Below are 25,841 nucleotides of genomic sequence, written 5' to 3' on the forward strand. Positions count from 1 at the left end.
AAAACCAGCCGGTACCTATGTTCACACATGTGACACAGATCTTCATGACGCCATTTCTATCGTATCTCTCGAGTCTCCTTATCATCATTGCTGCACAAGTCTGAAGCCTCACCAACTAAATTCCCAACCCCTGACTCATACCCACCACCACACGCCTCACAATGTAAGTCCACTCACAACCACCCTCAGCCTCAACTTACAAAGCAACACCAAAGAAAAAAAAAAATCTAATATCACCACCACCACACACATAGGTCCCCCTCCCCTCCCGCCTTCTCCCCCGTCACCCTCACCCACCGCTTCACCCGCTCCGCATCCCGCTCCGAAATCACCGCCGTCGGCATCTCCCCCTCCTCCTCCTCCTCCTCCTCCTCCTCGTCCCGGGCCTCCGGCACTCCCCCCCCCTCGCTCGCCTACGCCATCTTCCCCGGCGCGCAGCCCGACCAGTCCTGGATCGACACCTTTGACCTCGTCTCCCAGCGGGGCTACACCAAGATTGTCGGCCCCGTTGCGAGCTTCTCTCCCACCTTGCATTCTCCGCCTCTCCGCGTCGGCAAATCCTCCCCCTTTTCATCATCCTCGTCCTCATCATCATCATCAGCATCAGCAGAGGCGTTCCCCCGAATCGCCACGCTCTCGTCCACCCACAGCCTCACAATCCGAGACTTTTCCTCCGCAAAGGCCATCCTCGAACTCAGCCACGTCTCCGCCCCCATCGCCTGGTCCCCCGACGGCCGGACCATCGCCGCCGCCGAGCAGCAGCAGCCTTCCTCCCGCTCCTCCTCCCACTATCATCAGCATCATCAAAATCACTTCCGCGTAGGCACATGGGACGTCCGCACCGGCTGCCGCACCGGCCGCGTCCCGGGCCACATTGACGCCGTGACGCACATGGCCTTCACGCCCGACGGGACGGCCCTCGTGACGCTCTCCCGGGACGGAACCGTGCGCGTGACGGACCCCGTGGCCAGCAGGACGCTGTACAAGCTCGAGATTGGCGACAACAACGGCAGCAGCGGTCCGCGGATCCCGCGCGCGCTGGGCGTTTCGCCCGACGGCGCGACGGTGGTTTCCGTGTGGGGGACGGCGGTGCACGTCTGGATGCCGAGGCACGGGCAGTTGACGTCGTATGCGCTGGGCGCCACGAGGCACTGCGAGGGGTGGCCGCTGTGTGTTTCGCCGGATTGTAGGTATATTGCGAGCTGGACCGAGGATGGGTTCGATGTCATGGATGCGGCGTCGGGGAGCGTCGTGTGTGCGAGCGTGGGAGGGCCGTTGGTTACGGCGGCGGAGTTTTCGGGGGATGGGAGGGTTTTGGTCGTTGGGCGGATTAGTGGTGATGTCGAGGTTTGGGATGTTGTTGATGAGAGGATGTGAGGGGGAGGTTTTTGAAAGGGGGGGGAGGGGGGATGAGGATTGAAGAGGAGGATGTTGGCATGTCATGGCGCTTTGTTGTATTGTCATTTGCCTATCTAGGCGTTGGGATGTTTAGGATTGCGTGTCTTATTCTGCAGCATACGATGAGCAAGTTCAACCATAAATCTCGAATTTAAATCAAAGGTATATATCATATCAATATGCAAAGCAGCGGGCAAGCAGAGAGGCATGTCAAAAGACACTGACATGTGCGTATGATTAAACTTCTCTTGTGTGTGCGTGTTTAGGAGCTTACACCTACAATATGTGTAAAGGCGCCAATGTGTGCGTATGGTTGAACGCCCCTGTATGTGCATGCTTGTCCGCCCAAAACATCTCCCGCCTCCAGTGTCCCATAAGGGCATCTAAACTGTACATCAATCACATACACAGGGTCGTTAGGAAAGAGGTCAATGGGAGACAAAGAGGCATTGCTCGTCTTCTTCATCAGGTAGACCTCACTCAAAACTACCGGCGTTCAATCGCGCCATGATGACAACAGATTCGAGATCCAGCCTGCTTGTAAATGAGCGGCATCATGTATTCAAGCTTGGCATCATATGTGCTAGCAATATGCATTTGGGGGTATTTCTCCATGTCCGTCGTCGCCTGAACACCGCCAGCATCCAAACTGTCCGTGAGAGTTCACACGCAGGTTCATGTCTCATGGAATGCTGCTCTGCGTCCCGCCTTTCCCCCCCCCCTTTGCCCAAAATAAGAAAAAAACCTCGAAACAATGCCCTCTGCATTCCAGCCAGCCATTACATAACACGGACATGGGGAAAATAGATTCATTTCCCGACCTCTCCTCCTTTTCTCTTCTCCTTAGGATGATGAGCTGTCCGACCCATGGGCCGCTCCAGCCATTTGACAAAGTGATCAAGCGACCCATCCCAACATCTCCAACGTGCCGCGAGCTTCAGAAGGCGGCAGACTAGCCACGCCCAGCTGTCGCACTTGGGTCCCGCGCCTCAGCCGCTGCAGACCGACCGCCAGCTTCCAGCCCTCCGTCTCCTCCACGATAAAGAGATACCGCTTGCCTTCTTGGTCGCGGACCGTGGCCCGGAGCACATGCAGGCCCTTGGATTTCCATTCACCAGTCTGCCCCGCTGTTGACGGGATGTTGAGGTTCTTGAACGTGCGATCACACATGCCGTGCCGGCAGCACTCCCTGCACGCATGGAGCATCTCCGCCAGGTACAGGTCGGCCTCGTCGCCCGTAAAGGCGTTGGGCCCGTCCCGGTCCGACTGGCGACCTCTGCCCGCCATTTTGTGAAGGAAGCCGGAGCTTTTGCCGGTTGCAGATCCCGCTGGCGGTGGGGGAGCCGTCAGGCAATGTGGCAGACACCACACCTCGACAAGCTTGAGCGTCCAGGCCTTGACGTCCCACTCGCGCTGGGGCACTCCGCGGACATCGTCATCGATGAAGAGTCCCTCCGTGGTGATTCGAAGAATCAGTCCATCCGTCACCGTGCCAACTCCTGATATGAGCTGGCTGGCCGGCGTCTTGGTGTACTGGTTCATGAAGAGGTAGACAGACTGAATCACAATCTTGTCGGGATCATCAGTCGTGTAGTGTGACCGTATCGAGGGCGGCGGCGTGGTTCGTGCTGTTGTCTGCGAGGCTGCCCACGATGCGTCGGAGCCCGTGAGAGAAGACGCCGACTTCCTATGTCTTGGCTTGTTTGGCGGCGGCTGGTCGTATGGTGGCGGCGGTGGTGGCGGCTGGTGGTGGTGCTGTGGTTTGCTCGGTTGATCGTAGGGCCTGTACGAGTACGTGTCCGACTCTACGTAGCTGCTGTTGCTACTAACAAACGACTTTGGAGGAGGAGGAGGAGCTGATCGTCTGGCCGAGGGGTCTGATCTTCTAGAGGCAGACGACGGGGCCTCGGACGGAGCGGCGGGCGGGGGTGCTCGCTTGGTAGGGCTCTCTCCTCTGTCGAACCGATCGTGCCTCTCCGATCTCTCTGTTCGTTCGGTTCGGTCACTTCGTTCAGACACTTTGGAAGCTGCCGACGAGACCACGGAAGGGGAGGATGCCGGCGGAGACGGGGGAGCAGGAGGCCGGCCGTTTGGCCACATGCTGATCTTTTCGCCCACGCTGGAGTACGCATATGTGCTGCCGACTCGACTGGATCGAAAGTCGGCCGCCTTGGCCTCGGCAGCCGCCTTGGCTTCTGCGGCAGCCTTTGCCTCGGCCTCGGCTCTAGCTTGGACGGCGGCTCTGGCATCCGCAATAACCTTGGCCTCCATCGCGGCCTTGGCTTCTGCAGCCGCTTTGGCTTCAGCTGCAGCTCTGGCTTCGGCCGCTGCTTTGGCTTCAGCCTCTTTCCTTCGCTTTTCTTCCCTTTCCCTCGCTTCACGTTCTCGCCTTTCCCTTTCCCTCGCCTCCCGTTCTCTCGCCTCCCTCAGCTTGGCTTCCCTCTCCAATGCCTCTCTTTCTTTAGCCTCCCTCTCCCGCTGCCTGGCCAATTCCAGCTCTTCCTGTTGGCGCCTCCTTTCTGCTTCAGCCCTCTCTGTCTCTTCTCTGGCTTTCTGCTCCGCCTCTCTTTGCTGCTTCTCCTTCTCGCGTTCCTGTCGCTCCTTTGCTTCCTTGGCTCGCAGTTCAAGGAGCTTCTTGGCAGCCGTTTCGCGGCGCTTCTGCTCTGCCTCCTTCAGTCTCCTCTCCTCTTCCTTCTTCCGCATCTCTTCGCGCGCCTTCTCCCACGTTCCCTTTGGCGTGTCGGATTTCTTCATCTCTGGCGGAGGGGACAAGTTCTTTTCGGATTCGGGTTCGGGTGGCGGTGGTGGCGGCGGTTGATGATTGCTTTCGGCAGGTGCTGGAGGATCTGGCTTGGGAGGTGTTTGCTTCTCCAGACGGGGCTCTGGACGAGGGTCTGGTCGAAAGGGAGGGATTGGTGCCAGGTCTGGCATACGAGGTAACTTGGATGCTGGCTTGGGTGATGCTGTCTTCTCCGGACTCAAAGAAGATCTCCTTTCAGGGTCCGCCATCTTTCCCATCTCAGGCACACTCTTCTTTCGTTCATGGGAGAGAGGGATCTTTGTTTCCACTGGAGCAGGGTGTCTCTTTTCCGGGGAAGATGGCCGTTTCTTGTCAAGCTCTGAAGGGTTCTTCTCGAGCACTGGCGTCATCTTCTCAAATCCAAACCGCCTCTGCTCAGCTTTCAAAGGAGACTTCTCTGGCTCTGGAGCCGGTGCCGTCTCCTCTGGTGGCGGCACCTTCTTCTTCTTCTTCTTTGGTTTCTCTGGCTCAGGGACAGGCTTTTCCTCTGGTGGCGGAGGCTGGCGTGGACGTTGCTTGTCTGCGTCCCCAGGCGACTTGGGGGTCGGAGGCGGCGCGTCCTTTTGATATGACGAGCGTTGGGACGGAGACGAAGCTGGCTCAGTTTCATGATTCGGTGGTCGTGGTGGCTCTTCGGCGTGAGCATGGTGAGCATGGTGAGCATGGTGAGCATCCGCGTTTTTCCAGGAACCCTGAGACCTATCGTGCCGTGGCGGAGGAGGCGCGCCGTTTGTGGAATGACCGTGAGGAGGCGGCGGCGGCGGAGGAGGAGCCCCGTTGGCGTCGGGGCGCCCTCCCGTGTTGGGCCCCCCAAAACCACCGTGTCCGCCGTTTGCGCCGTGAGGCCCATGTCCACTGCCAAAGCCTCCCGGGCCAGATCCGTTTCTATTGCCGTCCGAACTTGCCACGGGCACCGGTCCACCGCTTTGCATCCGTCCCAGAGCCCAAGCACCTATGCCTACTCCCAGCAGAAGGGTCGTCATACCCGTACTGCCCAGGCCCCCGCCATTGAGCCACATCCTAATGGCTGGTCCCACGGACTGGAACAAGGCGACACATATCAACGCTGAGGCGAAGCCGGCCACGAAACTATTGGCGTTTGGCTGCAGCGATGGCAGATAGAGAAAGCCTGAGCCGGACGAGTGCTGGGGAATCACGAATATGTCGTAGTTGCCGGGCGGTAAACCCGACGACTTGGGGCCCTCGCCATGCGGCGGAGGTGGAGGCGGCGCGCTCATGCTTGTTTATTTGATATATCACTGCTCGAAAAGTGTGAAGTCTGAGGTTGTGCGTATGTGTCGAAATGCGACAAGGATTGCGATCGGCTTCAGGTCTATGAGCGCATCGAGGAAGCCATGGGAACCGTAGGGAGACTGTTTCGCGATCAGGGAAAAGGAGAAAGGTAAAGGAAGCCTAGCCACAACGTCAGTAGCCAGACTCATCGCCGTTAGAGCACAAGGCTGCCACAGTGAAGCAACTCTTCGATGATTGCGACGGCAGCGAGCCTCTCAGCCTAGCCATTGGAAAGCGGGAAAAGGGGACCAGCCGTCAGATGACGGGAATGAGGCTCTCCGCGCGGTCTGGGGATGCAACTAACCAAGGGCAACAAACACCACAAGAGAAATCAAACGCCGGGCTCCAGATTAAGAACAAACACGCCCCAGCGGCCGTCCGTTGGGCTCTCTCTCTCTCTCTCTCTCTCTCTCTCTCTCTCGCGCGCGCGCTCTCTCTTTCTTTCCCTCCCCAGCTAGGCAAGGACAGGGCCGGATCGTCGCGTGTGCTTGACGGGATCGAGCAGGAGGCGTGGCCTCGGCATGGAGCAGATGGAGGAACAAAATATGAAGGTTTTTCTCTTTCGTTGGCGGCTACTAGCAGGAGAGAGGAAGTGGGGGTGGGTGAAATGAACCGAAGACGAGGTCGAAGGAGAGAGAAAAGACCAGCTGGGCGGATTTGTTTACCTGGCAGCCTGGCTATTACCATCGCCAATCCACTTGCGAACCTGGCAGAAGATAGCTGGAGCCCAGCGCTGCGGATGGCCGTCAATTGGATCAATTGGATGGACCCCTGGAGGTGGAAAAGACAGCGGCTGGGAAGAGGGCCGGACCTCGACTGCGGCGGCGCTGTTGGTTGGCTGCGCTTGGGCGTTAGTGGCTGGACGGCCCGTTGGAAACGTCACAGAGGGGCCGCTAGGGGGGGTCTGGAGGGGGCCTAGAGGGGGCCTAGAGGGGGCCTGGAGGGCGTCGAGCTGCTGTGAGGTGCGCTGCAGCGCGTAAACGAGGGAGGCTAGACTCGCTAGACTCGAGGACTCGACAATGGACCTACCTTACTAACCTCGACTTGATCGTGATGCTGTCAACGGGCAATACTACATACAATTGCCGGGCTGATAGAGCTTCACCAGCTTGGGGTTACTCAAGCCGGCGCCAAGCTTCACTCCAGTCAGCAACAATCTACAAAGTGACAGCGTGTCACGGATGCGCCCTCCAAGCCTTTGCGCAGCATCTGCGTCTTCGCGACTCTTGTTGACGAGCTTGCTTGGGGCCTGTTGACTGCATGTGCCCTGGCCATCAGCGACACCCACCAGCAAGAGCCCCCCCTCTTCCCAGCCATTCACTTCCATCTTCCCGCTTCAACCTGCTTCTGCAGCCGCACGCATTCTCATCCACAGCCAGAAACATGCGTATGAGTGTCGCGTCCCGGCAAGCATGTCCAGTCACAAAGCCCAATTCCCCCTCACGAGGTCCTTCCTCGGGGCCATTCGCATCCAAAGAAACACCCAACCCCCTTTGAGGCTCACAACTCTCGCAGGAGCTTCTCAACCTTCCAATGGCGACTCCTCGTTGTTACAGCCAGGGGCCTGTTGATGATTCCTCTACAGTCTCTCTGTCCGTCGACAGGCACGGCACAGCGCTCCACTGATAGTGAACCCGCGTTTGACTGGACGAATCTCGAGGAGAGCTTCTGCTTTTGGTTTGAAGCACCTTTGTCGTTTGCTGTGCGTCACAGAGAGGCCCCATCATCATCATCATCATCATCATCATCATCGTTGATGCAGAGGATATGCACCTGCCACCCGCTTTTTGTCCTTTCCTGCTTGCGTCGACGCTGGGCCAATGCTTGCAGACACGCAGCCGAAGTGCATGCAGAAACAAGCCTGGAAACCGGGCAGCATGTCACTGGCGGAACATAGCGGGCGGGCCCCCCCTTCAAAGGCTCGGGGGCTGGAAAAGGGCACGCAACGCAAAAAGCTCTTCAAGGAAGAAGAGAGCAATCGTTGCCGGGCAACTGCTGCAGGATCCTGTCCTTGTCTTTTTGCCACATCCGTATGTCGATGGACGAAGTGGTGACGTTGAATGACCAGAGCAAGGCAGACGCCACAACCGCTAGTGTAACAGGACTTGTAGGTCTAAGCAATGTTGTGCCTCTTTTCGCGGCTCGTTTTCTCGCGGCGTCCGAGAGTTCAACGATTTCCGCGAACATCGGATCATTGACCGTTGAAGCAGCCTCTCAGTAGATGCCGCCCGCTCGTTGCGACGGCTGAGTTCAGCCTTCTTGCCGCGACTGGTCGCTGGCATCACAGTGCCAAGCGCTCTTCATCACAGAAGGCGACGAATGACGGCACAAGGTCTTACGAGATGGGAATCCCTATGTGGCGGTGTGATGGGTTCACGTGCAGCCACGCCGTGACAGTGACAGTTGACTACCTACCTAGGTAGGATTCTGGGATTGACGGCCTTTTGGTGTGAAATTTCAGAGAGGCCGACTCAGTGTGTGCCTGTCTGTCGGGGCTCAACAAATGGTCTGGCGTAAAATACATAAGGGTGGCCGTATTCGTATTGGAGACGCCAGTTCTTTTATGAAGACTATCTACATAGCTTGCACCACAATGGCAATAACACGCCAGGCCATTGCAACAATGAGATTTAAGGATTCATCATGTTCCTGTCTACTAAGTATTGAGCAAAAGTGCCTCAAGGTACCAATAGAATTGCTTGGAAAAGCCAGTTACCGTTACAACTGATATCATAGCGATTGAACGTCTTGTCCTCTGATCCCAGTTCCAAAGAAAAGAAAAAACTTGTGTTGCGCCCAAGAACCCAAATCCCTCGAAGATAATTAAGAAACCAAAACAGGGAGAAAGAAAATGCAAGTAAAATACATGAAGCATGACGGTGAATCCTTGACCCCAGCGTCTCGCTTGCTCGCTCCGTGCATCGCCATCTGCTCCAAAAGAAGACGAACCGAACCGCAAATAAAAAAAAAGTGTATGCCAAAACGGATTTACGAAAGAATCACAATCACAAACTCCCATACCCAAACCAACCCGTCCACAAGCGTCGTCAAAACCCAAAGCCAGTAAGCCAAAACCCTCATCGCCAGCAGTATTGCCTTGAGCGGCGCCACGGCTGCACCGAGTCACATCTTCTTAATACGCCTGTTGGCGACCCGGACTTTGCCCTCGACCCGGTCGACGTCCTCGTCGAGGGCGTCGAGAAGCTCCGTCTGCCGCTCCACCTCTTCGCTGATCTGGATGCCCATCTCCTTCTGGCGCCGTATGATGGCGGCGAGCTGGTCGATGGCCTGGTCTTGGGACTGCATCTCCTGTTTCTGTAATAGCAGCACGCCCTGATTGTCGAGTTCCCTTGTTCTATCTGTCTCGGGCAACGGGGCGCCCAGTACTCGTCCCGACGGCGCAGGCTTGTGTGAGCCCAGGAGATTCGATCTGTTGGACGAAGAAGCCTGTACTTGTCCCAGGCCCCCTCGGCTGGTGGCCGCCGCCGATCCGGGCATGCTGCTGGCGAGCTTGTCGAGGCCGTCCCGCTCCATCCTGGCCGCCGAAATGAGGTCTCGCCTCCGCCGTATCTCGCCCTCGCCCAGCCTGCCCGCCTCCTGCATCTTGCGCAGGCCGTCGGAGAGGTTGTTGACCAGCCCGGAGGCCTTGACGAGCACCCTCTTTGCCGCGGCCGCGGCCTCGGCCGCCGCCGTGAAGTTGCCGCTGTCGGCGGCGCCGTCTCGTCTCGAAAGGGCTTGTCGCGCTTCATGCAAACACTGCTTGACTTCCCTGTGAACATCCAGCCACGCTCCCGGGTCCGTCACGCCGGAGGATGACGCTGTGCCAACCATACCTGCCGCCGACACGGTAGAGTTGCTCGTGCTCGAGCTCGGGAGGTTCAGGAACGTCCTCCACGCCGACGTATCGCGCCACCGGCGGTCCGGCGACTCCGCGATCGCGCGGAGGTACTTCTCGAGGCCCAGCTGCCGCTCGCGCGTGAGCTCTGGCGAGTTGATGGTCGACCGGAGCCAGTGCTTGCCCGGCAGGGGCAGCGGCGGCGGAGCGCCGACCTGGGCGACCAGGGCATTGTGAAGGGCGTCGAACTCGGAGTATCGCTTCTGGACGATGAAGGAGCGCAGCGGCAGGCGCAGGCTGATGTTGTAGAGCGTGTATGGCTTGGATGAGCCTTCGTCGGAGACGCTCGTTGAGGGTATCGCAATCTCGGGCGGTGGCGCCATAGCAAGTGTCGTGGGGGAGGGATTGGGAGGTCGTCGTTTGAGTCCGTGTCTGGATCGATACGAAGTCGAGGTCGATGCTGCTTCCGAGAATCGACAGACAAGGGGTGTCTATACCTCTTTTCTCAAATCCAAAGCGTCATGAAATCCCAAGGCTTCCAGCGGCGTCGATGCTCTTCCTTTTGAAACCTCTGGCTCGATGACGATGCAGGTGTCAGTTGGAAGCAAGGAGGCTGACCGATGGACGTGCGCATTACGGCATGAAAGAATGGAAGCTGAGCACAGCGCATGCAGCACAAAGCGTCGGGTCAGTACCTAACCTTGAATTACTACCAGCTGGAACCGCACGGGTACATGAACTGGGTCCCGTCTGGTCCTCTTTTGGGGGAGTCTCAGTGGAACCAACCCGGCTTTTAGTGGGCGCCCAGCTGATGGCCTCCCCCGTAGTACCACTGAATCTGTCTTTGTTCAGGGCGACAAGCGCTAAGGAGGTGGATACGGCACCGGACCCCTGCCTAGAGTTTGGCAGCCAGCCTTGGAAAGAGCTTAAAATTGCTGGCTTGCTGGTGGTTGTCCGAGTACGAACAAGTTGATGCAAACGAGTACGATCGAGGCTCTGGATCTTTGAGAAGCAGACTGCAAGACCACCAGAGCGATGAAGAGGCATCAGCGATACAGCGGGCTATGTGAAGGCATCGAAGAAAGAGGAGATGCGAAGGATCCAATAGCCCTGAGGACGAGGCATCCTTCGGAGCAGGGGTGACAACCACCGCTGGAATGCCACTGGACGTCGGGCACTCCATGTCCACGTGCAGCTTCACGGCTCTCAGGGGACAGAGGCGGTATGCCCTGTGATAAAAAGGCACCGTACGTACATGTACTATTGTGTTCTCACGTTGTGTCAAGTGCCGGACCCGACCTGTGTGTCGCGTGCTTCTTCGCAGGCCTCATGCGTCCCAAAGGCGGAGTGCTGAATCCCTAGTACATGTAAAAGAGAGCCTTGAGTGGAAGAATCTTGTGCCGTCATGAAAGGCGCTGTGGGGACAAAAGACGTTGTTCGATGGGCTTCCGTGCACCCTTGACCGCTTCTAGAATCCAATGTTTGCGATGCGTCGTTGCTCCGCTCTCCTTGAACAAGGGGCATCGGAGCTGGAGTCTGATGGCTTGCGCTCTGGCTTTGGAACCAACAACAGCAATGCACGTCCCCAAGCACAAAGAGGTATTAATAGTAGTATTGTCCAAACAGTCGCGGTGCTAGTTTGCTCTATAGGATCTCCCTAAGTCCTCTTAACAAAAAGAAAAGATGTGAATGGCAGCACCCCATGAATGCTTCCGTCATGCAATGAATGGCCATACATGTATGCCTTGAACAAACACCCTCGAAACGCGTCCCCCCATCCCAACCCCCGTCTCCCCTCTGCTCCTCCGTATCTCTCTTCCTCTCCCCCCTTTTCACGTCATCATATCCCCAGACTCCAGTAGCTTCAACTTAGAAAGTCTCTTGGTCGTCCAGACCCTCAGCCTCGGCCGGAATCTCAAAGCCCTCCTCCGTCGAGTACAGAATGGTCTGGATGTGCTTGACCAGGCCGTCCTCCTGCTTCTCCAGCTCGGGGTCCTCCTCCACAGCCTGCTGGATCAGAAGCTCAATGTCGCGCAGCTTGCTGAAGTAAAAGTCTCGTTCGCGCTCCAGGCCACTAACAGTCTCCTTGAGAGTCCCAATCTCGGCCTGTAGAGCAGCAGTGCCGGGGCCTGGCGCTGCCTTGGCGACACGAGGGCCGGTGCTGGGGGTCGTGCCGCCGCCGGCTCGTCGGGCGCCGGCGCTGGAGACAGTAGCCCTGGGCGCTCCAGTGTTGGCCGGCGCCACACCGGCGCCTTTCCGCCGCGCAACCGCGTCGTAGTCGTGGTCGGGGAAGTTGAGGTCCCAGAACTTCTTCGTCCATTGCAGGAACTCGAGGTTATCCTGCATCTTGCATTTCACCAGCTGCTCGACGGGGATGGGCTTGTCGACCTGGTGCTTGAGGAAGGTGTCTATGTGGGCCGTTAGGACCTGGTCTGCACAAGTAGAAAAAAAGGGGGGGGCAGCCCATCAAGGGGGCAAGTTCTTGGGCAAGGGCAGATACGTACTCTGCAGAATCTTGAAGTTCTGGATGTAGGCGTAGTCGCCGCTGACATTGAACTTGACCTTGGACATGGGCACGTCCAAGAATATGCTGTCGAAGACCTGGCAGAGCGCGGCGCTGCGATGCGAGACAAGCTCTCATGTCAGCGCTTTGGTTGATATCGTAGCGGGGTCGTTGGCCAGGCGGGGTGCCCGAGGAATATTAACACTCACCCAGTGCCGCACTGCTCGACCTTGGTCATGTTGAGCTGGAGGAGGCTGTTGAGCCAGTTGAGGAGCTCTTGTCTGTCGTCCGGACGTTAGCCACTGGTCCGTCTCGGGTGCTTGGGGCGTCGGCGGCGGGAGGGAGAGGGAGAGGCGTAATACCTGGATTCACCCATCTTGTCAAGCTATGATGCAGATAAAAAAGGTCAAAAGCAGCCGGTCGAAACACGCTCGCTGAGAAGATGCAGGTGTCTGAATGAGGGAGAGAAAGAGAAGGGCAGAGTGCAGAAGCCGGGTATCGCGATGGAAAAGGGACTGCAGAGGCGACGTCGTGGCGCAGGGCAGCGAAATGAGGATGACAGGAGAAATTTGTTCAGCTATTCGTTCGCGTGTTGGAACTGTCAAGGTCGTCCAGAGGCCTGTATTTGGGGGACGGCGTCGGCCAATCAACGGTGGCGGGGTCGCTGGGAGACGCTGCCAGGGAGGGATAGCCGCTAGCCTGCCGCTGTCGGGGTCTCACCGCCAAAATTTTCAAAAAGCGGCAGAAAAAAAAAAGAGATGGAAGAAGCTGCTTTGGATTTTTGATTGCCGGCCCCGCTAGCAGTTTGCAGGCTTTTGTTCAGCATTTTGACGCTGCAAAGAGGTGAATTCTTCCCAAGATGGCGCCGTCGCAGAAGAGATCAATCGAGGACGACTTTATCCATACCCTCTCGGACAACGATGACGATGCTCTGAAGGAGGAGGAAGTTGCCGTTCAGCCGCCCAAGAAGAAGGCCAAGACGATCAAGAAGTCGAGCAAGAAGAACAAGGATGAAGCGCCTCAGCCCGAGGAAACCGAGGGCGTGTGGGGAGACAAGGGCGAGGATGACGGCGCCATGGACTCTGACTTTGAGTTCATGCTAGACGACGCGGGCGAGCTCGGCGAGGACGAATTCGAGGGATGGGGATTCGAAGGCGCAAAGAAGGGCATGGCCGTCGAGAAGGTCGGCGTCGATCTGGACGAGATCATCCGAAGACGGAGAGAGAAGAAGAACAAGAAGGATGGCAAGGAGGACGAGGCCGCCGAGGAAGAGGGCGCTTCTCTCAATGGGGCAGACATTGACATGGACGATGACGAGGACGGCGTATTGGCAGACGACGCCTTTGGCATGAACGTGGACCCAGACGCCGAAGAATCTGCGGACGAGGCCGACGCCAACAGCGACAGTGACAACGAGGACAAAGAGGACAAAGAGGAAGACGAAGATGACGACGCAGCCTCGGATAACGATTCGGTAGCCACCCCGGTCAACCACCCCGACGACATGTCTGACGATGACGACGACGAAGAGGACGCTGAAGAAAAGGCCAAGCGCGACGCCTTCTTCGCGCCCGAGGAGAAGCCCAAGCCTGGACAAAAGGTGGATGTCTCGTCGTTCCAGGCCATGTCTCTGTCGCGACCCATTCTGCGCGGCATCACCACCGTTGGCTTCACTAAGCCAACCCCCATCCAGGCCAAGACCATCCCCATCGCGCTCATGGGCAAGGATCTCGTCGGTGGTGCAGTTACTGGTTCCGGTAAAACAGCAGCATTTGTTCTCCCCATTCTGGAGCGACTCCTCTATCGGCCCAAGAAGATTCCCACCACTCGCGTCGTGATCCTCACCCCGACCCGTGAGTTGGCCATTCAGTGTCATGCTGTGGCTACCAAGCTGGCGGCGCATACAGACATCAAGTTCACGTTGGCTGTTGGTGGTCTTAGTTTGAAGGCCCAAGAGGTGGAACTACGGTTGAGGCCGGACGTGATCATCGCAACCCCTGGACGATTCATCGACCACATGCGCAACTCAGCCAGCTTCTCCGTCGACACGGTCGAGATTCTGGTGCTTGATGAAGCCGATCGAATGCTCGAGGATGGATTTGCCGACGAGTTGAACGAGATTCTCACTACGCTACCGAAATCACGCCAAACAATGCTCTTCTCCGCTACCATGACCTCCACCGTCGACCGTCTCATCAAGGTCGGACTGAACAAGCCCGTCAGGGTCATGGTGGACTCTCAGAAGAAGACCGCAGGCACGCTCACCCAGGAGTTTGTGAGACTTCGTCCCGGGCGTGAGGAAAAGCGGATGGGTTACCTGGTACACATCTGCAAGAACCTCTACACAGAAAGAGTCATCATCTTCTTCCGCCAGAAGAAGGACGCCCACAGGGCGCGAATCATCTTTGGCCTTTTGGGCTTCTCCTGCGCGGAGCTTCACGGTAGCATGAATCAAACACAGGTAAGCAACACTATCATCAAGCTTAATCTCGTACTTCGCTAACAGCTTACTTCAACAGCGTATTGCCAGTGTCGAATCTTTCCGAGACGGCAAGGTCAACTATCTACTGGCAACAGACTTGGCCTCTCGTGGTCTCGATATCAAGGGCGTCGATACCGTCATCAACTACGAGGCACCCCAGTCCGTAGAGATTTACGTGCACAGAGTCGGTCGAACGGCCCGTGCCGGACGTGCTGGTACGTCGGTCACGCTCGCTGCCGAGCCCGACCGCAAGGTTGTCAAGGCTGCCGTCAAGGCCGGCAAGGCGCAGGGGTCCAAGATCATAAGCCGCGTCATCGAAGCCAAGGATGCCGACAAATGGCAGGCTGAGATTGACGGTATGGAGGATGAGATTGAGGAGATTGAGAGGGAGGAGAAGGAGGAGAGGCAGCTCGCTCAGGTGGAGATGCAGATCAAGAAGGGCGAGAACATCATTCAGCACGAGGCCGAGATCAAGTCAAGACCGAAGCGAACTTGGTTCGAGACGCAGCAGGACAAGAAGAACGCCAAGCAGGCCGGGAGGGAGGAGCTGAACGGGCCGCAAGCCGGGAAGAAGAAGGGCAGCGCAACGAAGCTGAGCAACAAGGACAAGAAGAAGCTCGACGCAAAGGCACAGCGGGCGGAGGGCATGGGGTGGAAGAAGGGCAAGAATGACGCAGCAAATGCTGTGGCAAAGAACAAGAAGAAGGCACCTGTCAAGGGCAAGACACCGATGAAAGGCAAGGCACCGGAGAAGGGCAAGGCAAAGGCGCAGGCGAAGAAGCCCAGGGGTAAGAGGTGAGCAGGTGAATAGAGCCTGTTGATAGATGGAGCCAGTTGATCTGTAGATAATCCTGCTTTTGTGCGAGACTTGGTCAATAGAAACCGTTATGCTGAGTACAATGACGGCCGAAGCCCCCCTCCTCCTCCTCCTTTTCCATCCGGACATCTCGGTAGTAACATGCCAGAGACTCTGTTGCCCGTACTTGATCGATCGGTTGATGCTGCAGATTTGGCGCGTGCCGTCGTGATGACATAATGCAACTACCTAGCTCCGTCATATTCTCATACTATCTTTTTGGCCAGGCTTGACTCTTGTCATGAACCAAAAGCACGATCACGCGCCCCTTGTTCAACATCCTCTGCCAATCTGCAGCAAATGGCATGAACCGCGAACTGCAGCACCGCGCATGTCAGGCGCCCGCCGCATGTGGTAGATCCGGGTAGCAGACGGACAGCTGTCAGGAGACTAGGCGGCAGTCAGGCTGAGCGACGGCCCATTCAGAGCTTCGGCTTCGCTGCGCCTCTGCCAACTTTGGCTCTGGCTTTGCGGCGCGATAGCTTCTACAGGCATATATATCCTTCAACAAGGCCTAGATCCGGCAGGCCTTGCCCTTTCTGATTAGTCACTGGGAAATACCGTACCAGAGCAAAGCTGGCTCCCTTTAGGATACCGTTCAGCCTTGGACGAAATCGCACCCAACATCGCCGAAGTCTCGATCTTGTCCGATACCTGCTGCCATCCGCCGTCCGAGATCGCTACCGTGAACGACTGTTCAATTTCCGCCTCAATACCGTACCAAAACTCAAGCACCACATCCAGAGCCGCATCTATCGCTACCTGCTTGGCCGACAGAACAAGCGACGGGTCGTTGACCTTGCCGCTCGGCAGAGCCAACGGCTGCTGCAGGGACACTCGGGACGGCGGCCGACGAAACATGTGACGGGGCAATCCACGACGACATCACGACCTAGACAGATCAAGATCAAGATGCCACCGCCGGGGGAGATGGGCTATGCGCCGCGGAGCGAAGATGGCGCTGAGAGGGGCGAGAGGGGCTATCGACGGAAGAAGCTTGCTGCCATGGCCGGAGCTATGGCTGGGAACATTTATCGCACTGGTCAGCTCGCCGTTACGGAGCTTAGGGAGACGTATGCACAGTCCAAAGCCAGGGGCTTGGACGGCGAATTCGAGTCGCCCGGCAGCATGCACATTCCCGGCGCGTTTCCAGACGTGGCCGTCACAGCGCAAGGCAGCGGCGAGCAGTTGATCATATTCCCGAGCTATGCGAAGCAACACACCAAGAGGGAATGGGGCCAGCCCTCTGCATATGCGTCGGAAGCCGGCAATCTGCAGGACGAGGACTACTGGCGCTCAGAGTGGGAGAGGCACCAGGACGAGAGGGCAATTGTGGATGTCGACGTTCGGGGCTGGCTATACTATCCGCATACCGGCCCCATCACGCGGCGGAATCGCATCTTGATCGGCCTTGCGCGCCAGCTCAGTGGCATCCCAGTTCCTCGATCGGAACAAGCCCAGACGACTGCGCCTCTGAATCCGAACGAGGAACAACGAGAGCAGGAGAAGATTGCGCAAGAAGCCGCCATGATTGAACGCAGGGGGCGGGAGGAGAAGCGCATAGCCAACGCTGGCGCCTACAGCGAACAGCCGCGCGAGGATACGGGCCTTGGAGGATCTGCATACCCTCTTCCTAGGCCTCCGCCTCCTCGTGTGGAGAGTCGAGCGTCCGACTCGCTTTCAGGGAGCCCCAAGGCTGCTCCGACCAGACAGAACTCGTCGTTGGCCAACGAACTCACAGAAGCCGAGCTGGTGACGGCAAATGCCAACCTAATGGCCAGGATAGCACCATTCATGACCAATCCTCTGGTTGCTCACCCCATCACCATCTTCTTTTATAACGACACAAAGTCACAATCTCGAAACGTTCTCACGGACGATGCCGGCCACTTTTCCGTTCGCGCGCCGTTAGATTTCGTTCCTACACACGTCAGGGTGCTCGTGAAAGAAGGTCTATCAACGACTCAAGAGGTCAAATACATTGAGCCATATGGCGTAAGCCTCATCAGCGACATTGACGACACCGTCAAGATGTCGAACATCTCCGCAGGAGCCAGGGAAATCTTCAGGAACACCTTTGTGCGAGAGCTGGGCGACCTCACCATCGAGGGAGTCAAGGAATGGTTTGGCAAGATGCATGCACTCGGTGTGAGCGTCCACTACTGCTCCAACAGCCCGTGGCAGCTGTACCCCATGCTGGCCACCTTTTTCAGGATATCCGGGCTCCCAGTCGTGTCTCTACATCTGAAGCAGTACTCAGGCATGCTGCAGGGCATCTTTGAGCCCGTGGCAGAGCGGAAGAAGAACACGCTTGTCCGCCTCCTGCGAGATTTCCCACAGCGCAAGTTCCTCCTTGTTGGAGATAGCGGAGAAGCCGATTTGGAGGTGTACACGGAGCTGGCGCTGGCATATCCCGGACGCGTCCTCGCGGTCTTTATTCGCGATGTGACGACGCCCGAAGCCGCAGCATACTTTGAGCCGTCTTTTGACATGACTCGACGGACATTGTCTGGCATGAACCTGAACAACAGCGGCCCTGCAAACAGTCGGCCTGCGGCGCGACAGAACTCGGCGCCGGGACAAGCCAACAGTGCGAAGCCTCCCAACGGCCCAGTGATGGGCACGCTGATTGACTTTTCCGACGAGCCTGAAGAGGCAAAACTGGATGAGGCGGCAGCTCTTGAGCAGGTCCGAAAGTCGAGGCCAGGTCCATCGCTCAGTGCGACAGAGTTGCTCGCTCGCAAACCCCCGCCTCCTCCTCGCCCGGCGAAGCCAGCTGCTCTCGCCAGCACTCCCGCTCTACCAGTTACCAGGAAGCCATCAATTGGCCTGGGGATATCGGGGGCCGGAGCGAATAGCAGCCCCGAGCCGCCGCCAGTGCCAGCAAGGAAGCCCATCGGCAGCAGCAATACGAACCAACCAGTCCATCCTCTGGCCCAGATTCAAAACTCATCCCAGCAGACCATCGAGCCCCCTAAGCCGCCCGCCAAAGACGAGCCCAGAGGGGCCGACAAGCCCCCTCCTCCCCCTCCCCCTCCTCGGCGGAGCACTAGGAATCTCAGCCCGCGAATGCTGTCCCACGGACGCGGCCCCTCGTCCAACTCGGACGTGGACTTTGAACCCCTGCCCCCATCCCTCGCCCCCGCGCCCGCGCCGGCAGCTTCTGCCCTGTCGTTTTACCGTCCCAACAGCAGGTCGGGAAACACGTCGCCGTCGGCATCGCCCACCCTCGGCGCCGTGAACAAGAAACTCGAGCTGTGGAGGCGGAGGCTGCAGAGGGCGCACGAGCAGCTCGATCAGCAGGGCGTGAAGCTGTATACGTGGCGCAAGGGGCAAGATGTCGAGGCGGAGGCTGTGGGGATCGTGAAGCGGTATCTTGCGGAGATGGACAAGGAGCGGAGGAGGGGATGATGGAGATTGTATAGAATAAGGGGAGGGGGGAGGCCGAAGGGGGTAGTAGAGTTTGAAAGGGGGGATGTTCAAATCCTGCTCTTCATTTCTTTTTCTTCTTTTTCTTTGTTTCTCTTCTGTTTATGTGTGTTTGGGGTCTGGATAGGGTTTGGTGTGCTCATCACGATAGACTTGCGTGTTGTACTTGTACTTTTTTTCTCATTCGCATCGGTGTTTCTGTATTGTTGTGGCGATATAAAGGTGTCATAGAATAAGTGAGGGCCGATAAGGTTGGAAGAAGACGGCATTCTGTACACTTACACATGGAACATAGGAACATAATTAAGACAAGCATATATATCTAATACATCATAAGTCCTTTTCTTAAAAGATGGCAGCAGCCCGTAACAAGAAACTCACCTATAATAGATGAGGGCAACAGGGAAAAGGGGGGAGACACACATCACTCATTAAAAGAAACATTCACAGGTTTTGAAAAACAGGCGCGAGAAGCAGGTCAGAAACAAACAAAAAAAAAAAAAGCAAGTGATGAAGGCAACACACGAAAGGGCAAAGGATGAAAGGTAAAAGCGATTCAAAAAATATAACTAGAATAATGTACCCAGTGATTATAACTAGACAAGAAACACACAAAGGCCCAGACAACTCCTCCATGATTTATCCTCTCTTTTTTTGTGTCCCAATGCTCTTACGGATCTAAGAAAGCGGCGTCTTTGTTTCTCAAACACCCCCCCCCCCCCCCCCCCCCCCCATCCATCCCCCCCTTTCTCTTTGTCCCTGCGCTTTATTGCCATCGTCTTTCTCCCTTTCCTACTACACAAGAGAGAACAACGTCGCAACTTAACTCTCAGGGGAATGATGCGTCTCCCCGTTTTACCGTGGGCCAGTGAGATTCATGTGCATCATGGCATCGGCCGTCCAGTCCGTCTCGTCGTTGCCTCCCCAGAAGTCGAGCCCTTCCCGTCCGTCAACGCCCGGGAGCCGGATCTGGGGCGGCCCTTGACTCAACCTGTTTCTCGGCGGCGGCGTATCAGGCACGGAGGCTGAGGTCTCTGGCTCAACAATGGACGGCGCATCTTGTCCTCGAGAGTCCATCGGCCTTGGCTCCTGCTCGTGCTGTTGCGCTGGCTCGTATTGCTGCGCTGGCTCAAAGGCTTGAGATGGTTCAAACTGATGCTGTGACTGCGGCTGGTACTGTTGCTGTGCTTGCACTGGCTCGAATTGCTCGTACTGGTATCCTCCCTGGCTGCTTGGTGGTGGTGGTGGCGGCTGCTGATTATAGCCCTGCATGAAAGCAGCCTCCTGGCCGCCAGCGTAATAGGCCGCCGGCGCCTGCTGCTCCTCTGGAGCGGCCATGGCATGCCTGACCGGCTCCGAATGGGCCATGTGATCCATCTGCTGCGTAAATTCCTCCTGTTCCAGTATCTGCGGCGCCTGTCCAACCATCTTGAAGTTTGGCGGGACGGCGGCGCCCAGGCTACGGAGGCTACCCGTAGAGGTCCTATTGGCATCCGGACCCTCACCCGGCTCGAGCATGCTGGCGTCGAGATCTCTGATGGCGAACTGGGCCATGGTGCGCATCTTGCGCGTAACCCATCCGGCGAGGATCTTTCCTCGCTGCTTCTCTCCCAGGCGAGAGCGTGGGAAGTCGCCCTTGTTGACAAAGGCCACAATATCGGCAACGATCTGATGCTCGCTCAAGATGGCGTTGACAATGACTGGCACCATGGAGGCGAGGTAAGACTTGCGGCTCACCTCTACCAGGACCACGACCAAGCCACCAGCTTGGAATACAGCACTGCACATCACCAACTATTAGTCAAGTAGCATCTCACAGAAGAGTTGGCCCTGTACTTACCAGCCGTTGGGTACAATGTTGCGGTGGCAGCGTTCCACCGACAGCTCAATATCCATGGGGAAGTGACTCAAACCGTTAATTTCAAAAGTCTCGCCGATGCTACCGAGCACAAACAAGACTTGCATCTCCACCAGGGCGCCGTTGGGCCCGATAGGCCGGTTGACATTATACAAAAAGCCCAAGTCACCAGTTCGCACGTATCGCACGTTGGGGTCGCCGTCGACCGTCCGGCCGTCGAAGCGCTCCACGTCAAACGCTTCCTTGGAGCCGTAAAAGGCCTTTACGCACGCCTCGGAGTCGACCCAGATCTCGCCATATTCTCCATCGTAGCAATGCGCGCGGCTCTCGGGGTTGACAATGGCAATCTGGGTAGACACCGGCACCATGCCGGAATCCTGCAGGAGAAGAGCTTGCGGGTTTGAATCGTGATCGACCGGGACGACGAGGCCGCGTCGAAGAGCCTTGGTGTCGAGCCAGAGCTCAATAGGCTCGATGCACATGTAAGACCTCGAAGCAATCATCGGGTTGAGCACATGCGAGTAGACCGTGTTGATGGCCGTCCTATCCAGCCCGGCGCTCGCAAAATGCATCCGTACCTTCTGGAATACATCTACCCGCGGCCGGCCCTCTGCAGTAATCATCATATTCTTCAGTTCGTGCATTGTAAAGCCCTTGGCCTGCATCGACGACATGGCATGGTCAAGCATCTGCGGCGTTGCATAGGTGTCCTTGATCTTGTACCTCGACAACGTAACAAAGAGAGAGATGGGATTTTGGGCGAACTCGACAGGAGACAGCAGGTAGGTGGCGGTGCCAACGTAGATGCCCATCAGGCACGTGTGCACGAAACCAAGTCCCGTTGTGCTTCTTACGCAACCGAGAACGGGCTGGAAGCTCGTCATCTGACAAGTCTCCTTCTGCACTTTGCACATGCCCAGGATGGTATCATGCCCCAGCTGGACGGCGATTCTCCGTTGGTCCGGCGTCCAGTATGTCCAGATGAGGACGGGGTATCCAGGCCTGATCCAGGCGGGATCTATCGTCAGCCCAAGCTCGCGAAGACCGTTGTTCTGCTTAGGTGGCTTCGAAGTGTTGTAGGTATTCGGCATCGAGATCTTCAGGATCTGTGCGGACTGTTTGATGTGGCTCGACACGATCTTGAGCTTCAGCAAATGGTCCACTTCCTGGTTGACCAGGACCGCCTTAACCTTGTAGTCAGCGATCAGGTGCAGGAAAGCAGGGACATCTTCGTTGAGCCGGTTCTGGTCAAGCGGCGCCATGGGAATAATGACTGCGCCAAGGTTGATTCCCGCGTGGACGGCAAAGACAAACTCCTCGGAGTGGGTGTACATGAGGACCAGGTGGTCGCCCGGCCGCACCTTGACTTTGTTCTTCAGATACATGGCCACAGCCGCCACCTTGGAGTCAAACTTCTTCCACGGAATCCCCTTGCCCTCTCTGCCCCTGCCGTCAATGGTACAATAAGCGAGCTCCTCTGGCTGGCGAGCAACACGCCACTGGATCAGATCGGTGATGGTCTTGAAATTGTTGAGCGGTGTAGACGTCCGGTCGTCCATAACAACCTCTCTGCGGTCGATTCCAGAATACTGCTTATCGGCGGGAGCCAGGATATTGATTCTCGAGTCCGAGGCGATTGGTGACCAGATACCACCAATGGGGTCAACGCCAATCGGGAGGTTGAGAACCGCATGTTCGACGCCAAATTTGACATGCACGCATGGGAGGTTGCCAAGGTCAAACTCGCGCCGGCAGAGCATGTTCCCTATTTCCCGTCTTCCGTTCTTGATCACTCGCGGCAGTGCGTTCGGGGCTGTGATCATAACGCAGTAAACCCGAAGATGGTGCTCCTGCATGAGCACCTCCATGCATTTCTCCGCCAGCGAGTCTAACAGAACCGTGTCAGGCTGGACAGGGGGGCCGCCCGAAGTGAGAGGCGCCGTTGATGCTGCGGCAGACTCGAGGACCACGACAGGCAAGTGCTCGTCATTGACAAAGACGTCAAAGGCAGAGCAGTCGTGGATCTTGGGGACATTCTTGACGATGCTCACCACAATGTGCTGAACAAAGAAGTAGCGATACTCGGCGATACCCGCGTGGCCGTGCTCAACCCATTCGACCTTTTGTCGTATCCGATCCTCGTACAATCCTAGCACATAGATCTTGCCCTCGATGACTGTGCCAAGCAGGCCGGTTCGCAGGAATTCCGGCTCCACGGCAGTTGGCGTCGGCTCGCCAGGCTCGAACTTGTACGGACGCGCGTGGAAGATGAGCTCGGTGTTCTTTGGCTGCGCCCAGAAGCCTCCAGAGAGAGACGGAGAGTCAACCCAGATCTCGCCAATCGTGTGCGGCGCTGCCAGGAGGCCAGTCTCAGGGTCCACAACAGCAAGCGTGGCATCTGGGATAGGGTATCCAAAGGCGCCGACCCGGACCATGGTGGGCTCCAGCGACGTCTTCTTCCTAGCTTCGTTGCCATGAGCCAAGACGACAACCTCGTTGGTCTTGAGAGCCTCTCGGTCAAGGATAACCTCGCCCAACTCAATCTTCTCGTCCTGCTCCTTGGTTGTCGCTGCTCCACCACCAAGCAAGCTACCAAATCCGTTTGACGGGGCCGGCTTCTCTTCCTCTTCTTTCTCGTCATCCGACTCCCTGTCAGACTCGTCCAGTTTCAGCGGAACTCCCAGTCGTTCTTCACCGCCGAGCCAGTCTCGAACGCTAATGATCATGCCGCCATGCTCGGGGAGGCAGAGCATCGGCGCCACGACCTCGCGCGCTCGCGGATTTCGCAGGGGCCGCAGCCATCTATCGGCCAGAACTTCATGGAACTCGCTATCAATGGTCAGGGTATCAATCAAGCACAGCTTCACCGCTTGGAAGTTGGGTTCCATCCCCTTTTTGAAGTTTCGTGTCGTCATGGGGTCTTGCTGGTAGTTGTAGGCAGCTCGCTTCAACCCGGGGTAATCCGCAATCATAATCGTCGCTCTGTACTTGGTAATCAGATGCGCGTATAAGCCAGGCGACTCGACGGCTTTGTGATCGAACCAGACGGTAGTGTGGCCGCCGTAAACGGTCAGCAAAACGCCGAGAATCATGCCCACGCCCTGTCGGGGATCCAGATAGGAGAGCAATATCTCGCTGCTGGCTCCGCCGCCGATGAGCTTTCCGTTCTTGTCCCGCAACGTCGAGTTGAAGGTATCGCCGGGGCCGTTGGTGGGAACGGTAGAGATTATGGCACTGAGGCAGGCCATCTGGTGCATGATTGTCCTGTGGCTGAGAACAACGCCCCTCAAGTCGCCGGTTGGTGCTCGCGAAAACTCAATATAGGCCAGGTCGGGAACAGTTAACGGAGGTGCGTCTTCCTTCTTCTTCGGATGGTAACCGCCGAACTCGTTGGTCTTCCACCACTCGACCCCTTTAGGCCACGTGAGCTTCTGCGCAGTAATGTCTCTCTGGAAGGTCTTGAGGTTGTTTTCGGTAGTAAGAGCCAGATGCGCCTGAGTCGAGGTGAGAATATAGTTGAGGCGCTGGTAGTCTTGCAAGTCATTGATCGGGACAGCCACAACTCCAGCAATGAAGCAACCCAGCAAGGCAATGGCGAAGTCAATGATTTCGCTATCACGATAGATCAAGGCAACTCGATCGCCACGGTAAAGAGGACTTTTGTCTCGGATGACTTGTGCAACTTTCTCCGCTCTTGACGCCAGCTTGTCCCATGTAATGGATGCCACCTCCTTGCCCTTGCTGTCCAGGACCCAATATGCAGGTCTTTTGGCAGTGGTGCGGGCACGGTGACGGAGTACCGCAGCCATGTTGTCGAACGAAGACATGGCCGTGTTGTTGTCGTGGGGATCCTGAATGGCAAAGGGGACCTCTCTTGGCTCGAGCGGAGCCTGGTACTCCAATATCTCGGGTGGAGGCATGTCGTTGGCAGTGAGCATCGGAGGAGCCATGGCTGCTGTCGGAGAGAAGGCATCGCCGGAGTATCTAGGGCCACCATAGTCGCCCATCTGGTTCTGTTCGTAGTGCTGCTGGCCCGCGAAGTCAGAAAAGAAGGCTTGGTTGTCAAGCAGCGTCCTAGTCCGGCCGTCGTCCGGCTGTTGGTACGGTTCGGCATATGCGCCGTGTTGATCGGGGTTGAAGGCGTAGTCGCCAGAAACCATGGTTCCGCTCCGCGTAGGAGGATCATTGCTGCCGCCCGGTAAGAAGAGCGAGTCTCGCTGCGGTAACGCGGCATTGTCGATGATTGGCCGTCCAGGACGCAAGAGCTCGGCCGGCGAGGCAGCCGAGACCCCATACGAGGATCCCGGCGGCCCAGCGGTGTAGCTCGAGTCGGGGCGCTGTGAGTAGTCGCCGTAGTTGTTGCTGCTCTGGTCGTGGTAGCCGCCTCCAGCGCCAAACCCGCCTGCGTATCCGCCGCTCGCCGAGGACGTGGGCGTCATCATAATGGAGGCTCGTCGGCCATCGCTCGAAGGATGCGTCGAGGTCTCGGGGGAGTGTATGCTCAGGCCGGAGCGAGACGGCGGAGGGACCGGGGCGGGTGTTGTTGGATGTTGGGCATACTGCGACAGCAGCAAAGCCCGTCGCTTCTGATATCTGCCATGGAGTCTCTGTCAGTTCTCCTCACGATCCGCGTGTCCCCAAAGCGCATGCTTCCGCCGCCGCTGCTTTGGTGCAGCTCGTGAGCTCTGCCGGCACTTGCTCGTGGTCCAGCAAGTCGAGTCAGGTAGACGCTGCTTACCCCTTCTCGGTAATGTCGCCCTCCTGCGTACCGAAATCGTCAGCGCAAAGGTTTGGGGGAGGTTCTGATGCAAGGAGAGGCTCCTGGCGGGTGACAATGACCTACCTCCAGCTCGCGGTCCAGCTCGGCGAGCCTCGCCCGGAGCTCAGCGCTGTAGTCCGCCATGGTGGCCAACGGAACAGCGCGCTGCTTGCTGTCTATGTCCTGTGCGCTGTGCTTGGTTCGTGACTGAGGGCGACCGACTGGCGCTTCGCCATGCCCAGACTCTCCGGTAGCGCGAGTCTCGTGGTGTTGAAGTTTCTTTTGAGGTCTGCCCTGCGTAATGCCGCTCAAAGGCTATGTGCTACTACGAGTACTACTGCATTCAGGCCCAGAGGAGCGAGCGAGGGGCTGCCCCGAGGTCTTTTTAGCGGTTACCCGCTGTGGAGTGGCGCTCTCCAGCAGGTGCTAGCGGCCAGGGCAGAGGCTTTCAAGGTTTCCACCAAGGTTCGCTAGGCAGATGGATTGATGTTGAACCCTCCAGCTGGATGCGAACACGAGGTCTGGACTTATGTAATGTCGTCACGTCGATCAAGAGATACCGGTTTCTGCACGGTTCCTGGTGGTTGCGAGATGTACAGTAATGACTTCAACGGAGAATTACCATGTT

General features: G+C 57.3%; 8 protein-coding genes across 8 annotated transcripts; 3 read left to right on the forward strand and 5 right to left on the reverse strand.

The window, feature by feature from the left end:
* Nucleotides 1–282: 282 nt before the first annotated feature.
* Nucleotides 283–1,377, forward strand: TRIREDRAFT_62053 (uncharacterized protein; the record flags this gene model as incomplete). Its single annotated transcript, XM_006965228.1, has 1 exon — nt 283–1,377. A coding segment is annotated over one exon (1,095 nt), but the record flags the coding sequence as incomplete, so codon positions are not given.
* A 596-nt stretch (nt 1,378–1,973) lies between these two features.
* On the reverse strand, nt 1,974–5,436 carry TRIREDRAFT_121750 (uncharacterized protein; the record flags this gene model as incomplete). The annotated part of the gene is made up of 1 exon (XM_006965371.1): nt 1,974–5,436. One exon carries the CDS (start codon nt 5,434–5,436, stop codon nt 2,296–2,298), a length of 3,141 nt encoding a protein of 1,046 aa, XP_006965433.1. The 3' UTR covers nt 1,974–2,295.
* Nucleotides 5,437–8,614: 3,178 nt separating this feature from the next.
* Nucleotides 8,615–9,709, reverse strand: TRIREDRAFT_61465 (v-SNARE protein; the record flags this gene model as incomplete). The annotated part of the gene is made up of 1 exon (XM_006965372.1): nt 8,615–9,709. One exon carries the CDS (start codon nt 9,707–9,709, stop codon nt 8,615–8,617), a length of 1,095 nt encoding a protein of 364 aa, XP_006965434.1.
* Nucleotides 9,710–11,195: 1,486 nt separating this feature from the next.
* On the reverse strand, nt 11,196–12,205 carry TRIREDRAFT_107239 (uncharacterized protein; the record flags this gene model as incomplete). Its single annotated transcript, XM_006965373.1, has 4 exons — nt 11,196–11,734; nt 11,831–11,943; nt 12,039–12,110; nt 12,192–12,205. The coding sequence occupies 4 exons, from the start codon at nt 12,203–12,205 to the stop codon at nt 11,196–11,198; spliced, it is 738 nt and encodes a 245-aa protein (XP_006965435.1).
* Nucleotides 12,206–12,688: 483 nt separating this feature from the next.
* TRIREDRAFT_61550 (uncharacterized protein) lies at nt 12,689–15,110 on the forward strand (the record flags this gene model as incomplete). The annotated part of the gene is made up of 2 exons (XM_006965229.1): nt 12,689–14,290; nt 14,349–15,110. 2 exons carry the CDS (start codon nt 12,689–12,691, stop codon nt 15,108–15,110), a joined length of 2,364 nt encoding a protein of 787 aa, XP_006965291.1.
* Nucleotides 15,111–16,097: 987 nt separating this feature from the next.
* On the forward strand, nt 16,098–18,578 carry TRIREDRAFT_61907 (uncharacterized protein; the record flags this gene model as incomplete). Its single annotated transcript, XM_006965230.1, has 1 exon — nt 16,098–18,578. The coding sequence occupies one exon, from the start codon at nt 16,098–16,100 to the stop codon at nt 18,576–18,578; it is 2,481 nt and encodes an 826-aa protein (XP_006965292.1).
* An 873-nt stretch (nt 18,579–19,451) lies between these two features.
* TRIREDRAFT_77811 (uncharacterized protein) lies at nt 19,452–24,614 on the reverse strand (the record flags this gene model as incomplete). The annotated part of the gene is made up of 3 exons (XM_006965374.1): nt 19,452–19,677; nt 19,810–20,376; nt 20,437–24,614. 3 exons carry the CDS (start codon nt 24,612–24,614, stop codon nt 19,452–19,454), a joined length of 4,971 nt encoding a protein of 1,656 aa, XP_006965436.1.
* Nucleotides 24,615–24,750: 136 nt separating this feature from the next.
* Nucleotides 24,751–25,357, reverse strand: TRIREDRAFT_107244 (uncharacterized protein; the record flags this gene model as incomplete). The annotated part of the gene is made up of 3 exons (XM_006965375.1): nt 24,751–25,047; nt 25,193–25,215; nt 25,298–25,357. Coding segments are annotated over 3 exons (380 nt in total), but the record flags the coding sequence as incomplete, so codon positions are not given.
* Between the last annotated feature and the right edge of the window lie 484 nt (nt 25,358–25,841).

The sequence above is a fragment of the Trichoderma reesei genome (assembly GCF_000167675.1).
Source record: "Trichoderma reesei QM6a unplaced genomic scaffold TRIREscaffold_9, whole genome shotgun sequence".
In the NCBI taxonomy this organism is placed as follows: Eukaryota; Fungi; Ascomycota; class Sordariomycetes; order Hypocreales; family Hypocreaceae; genus Trichoderma; species Trichoderma reesei.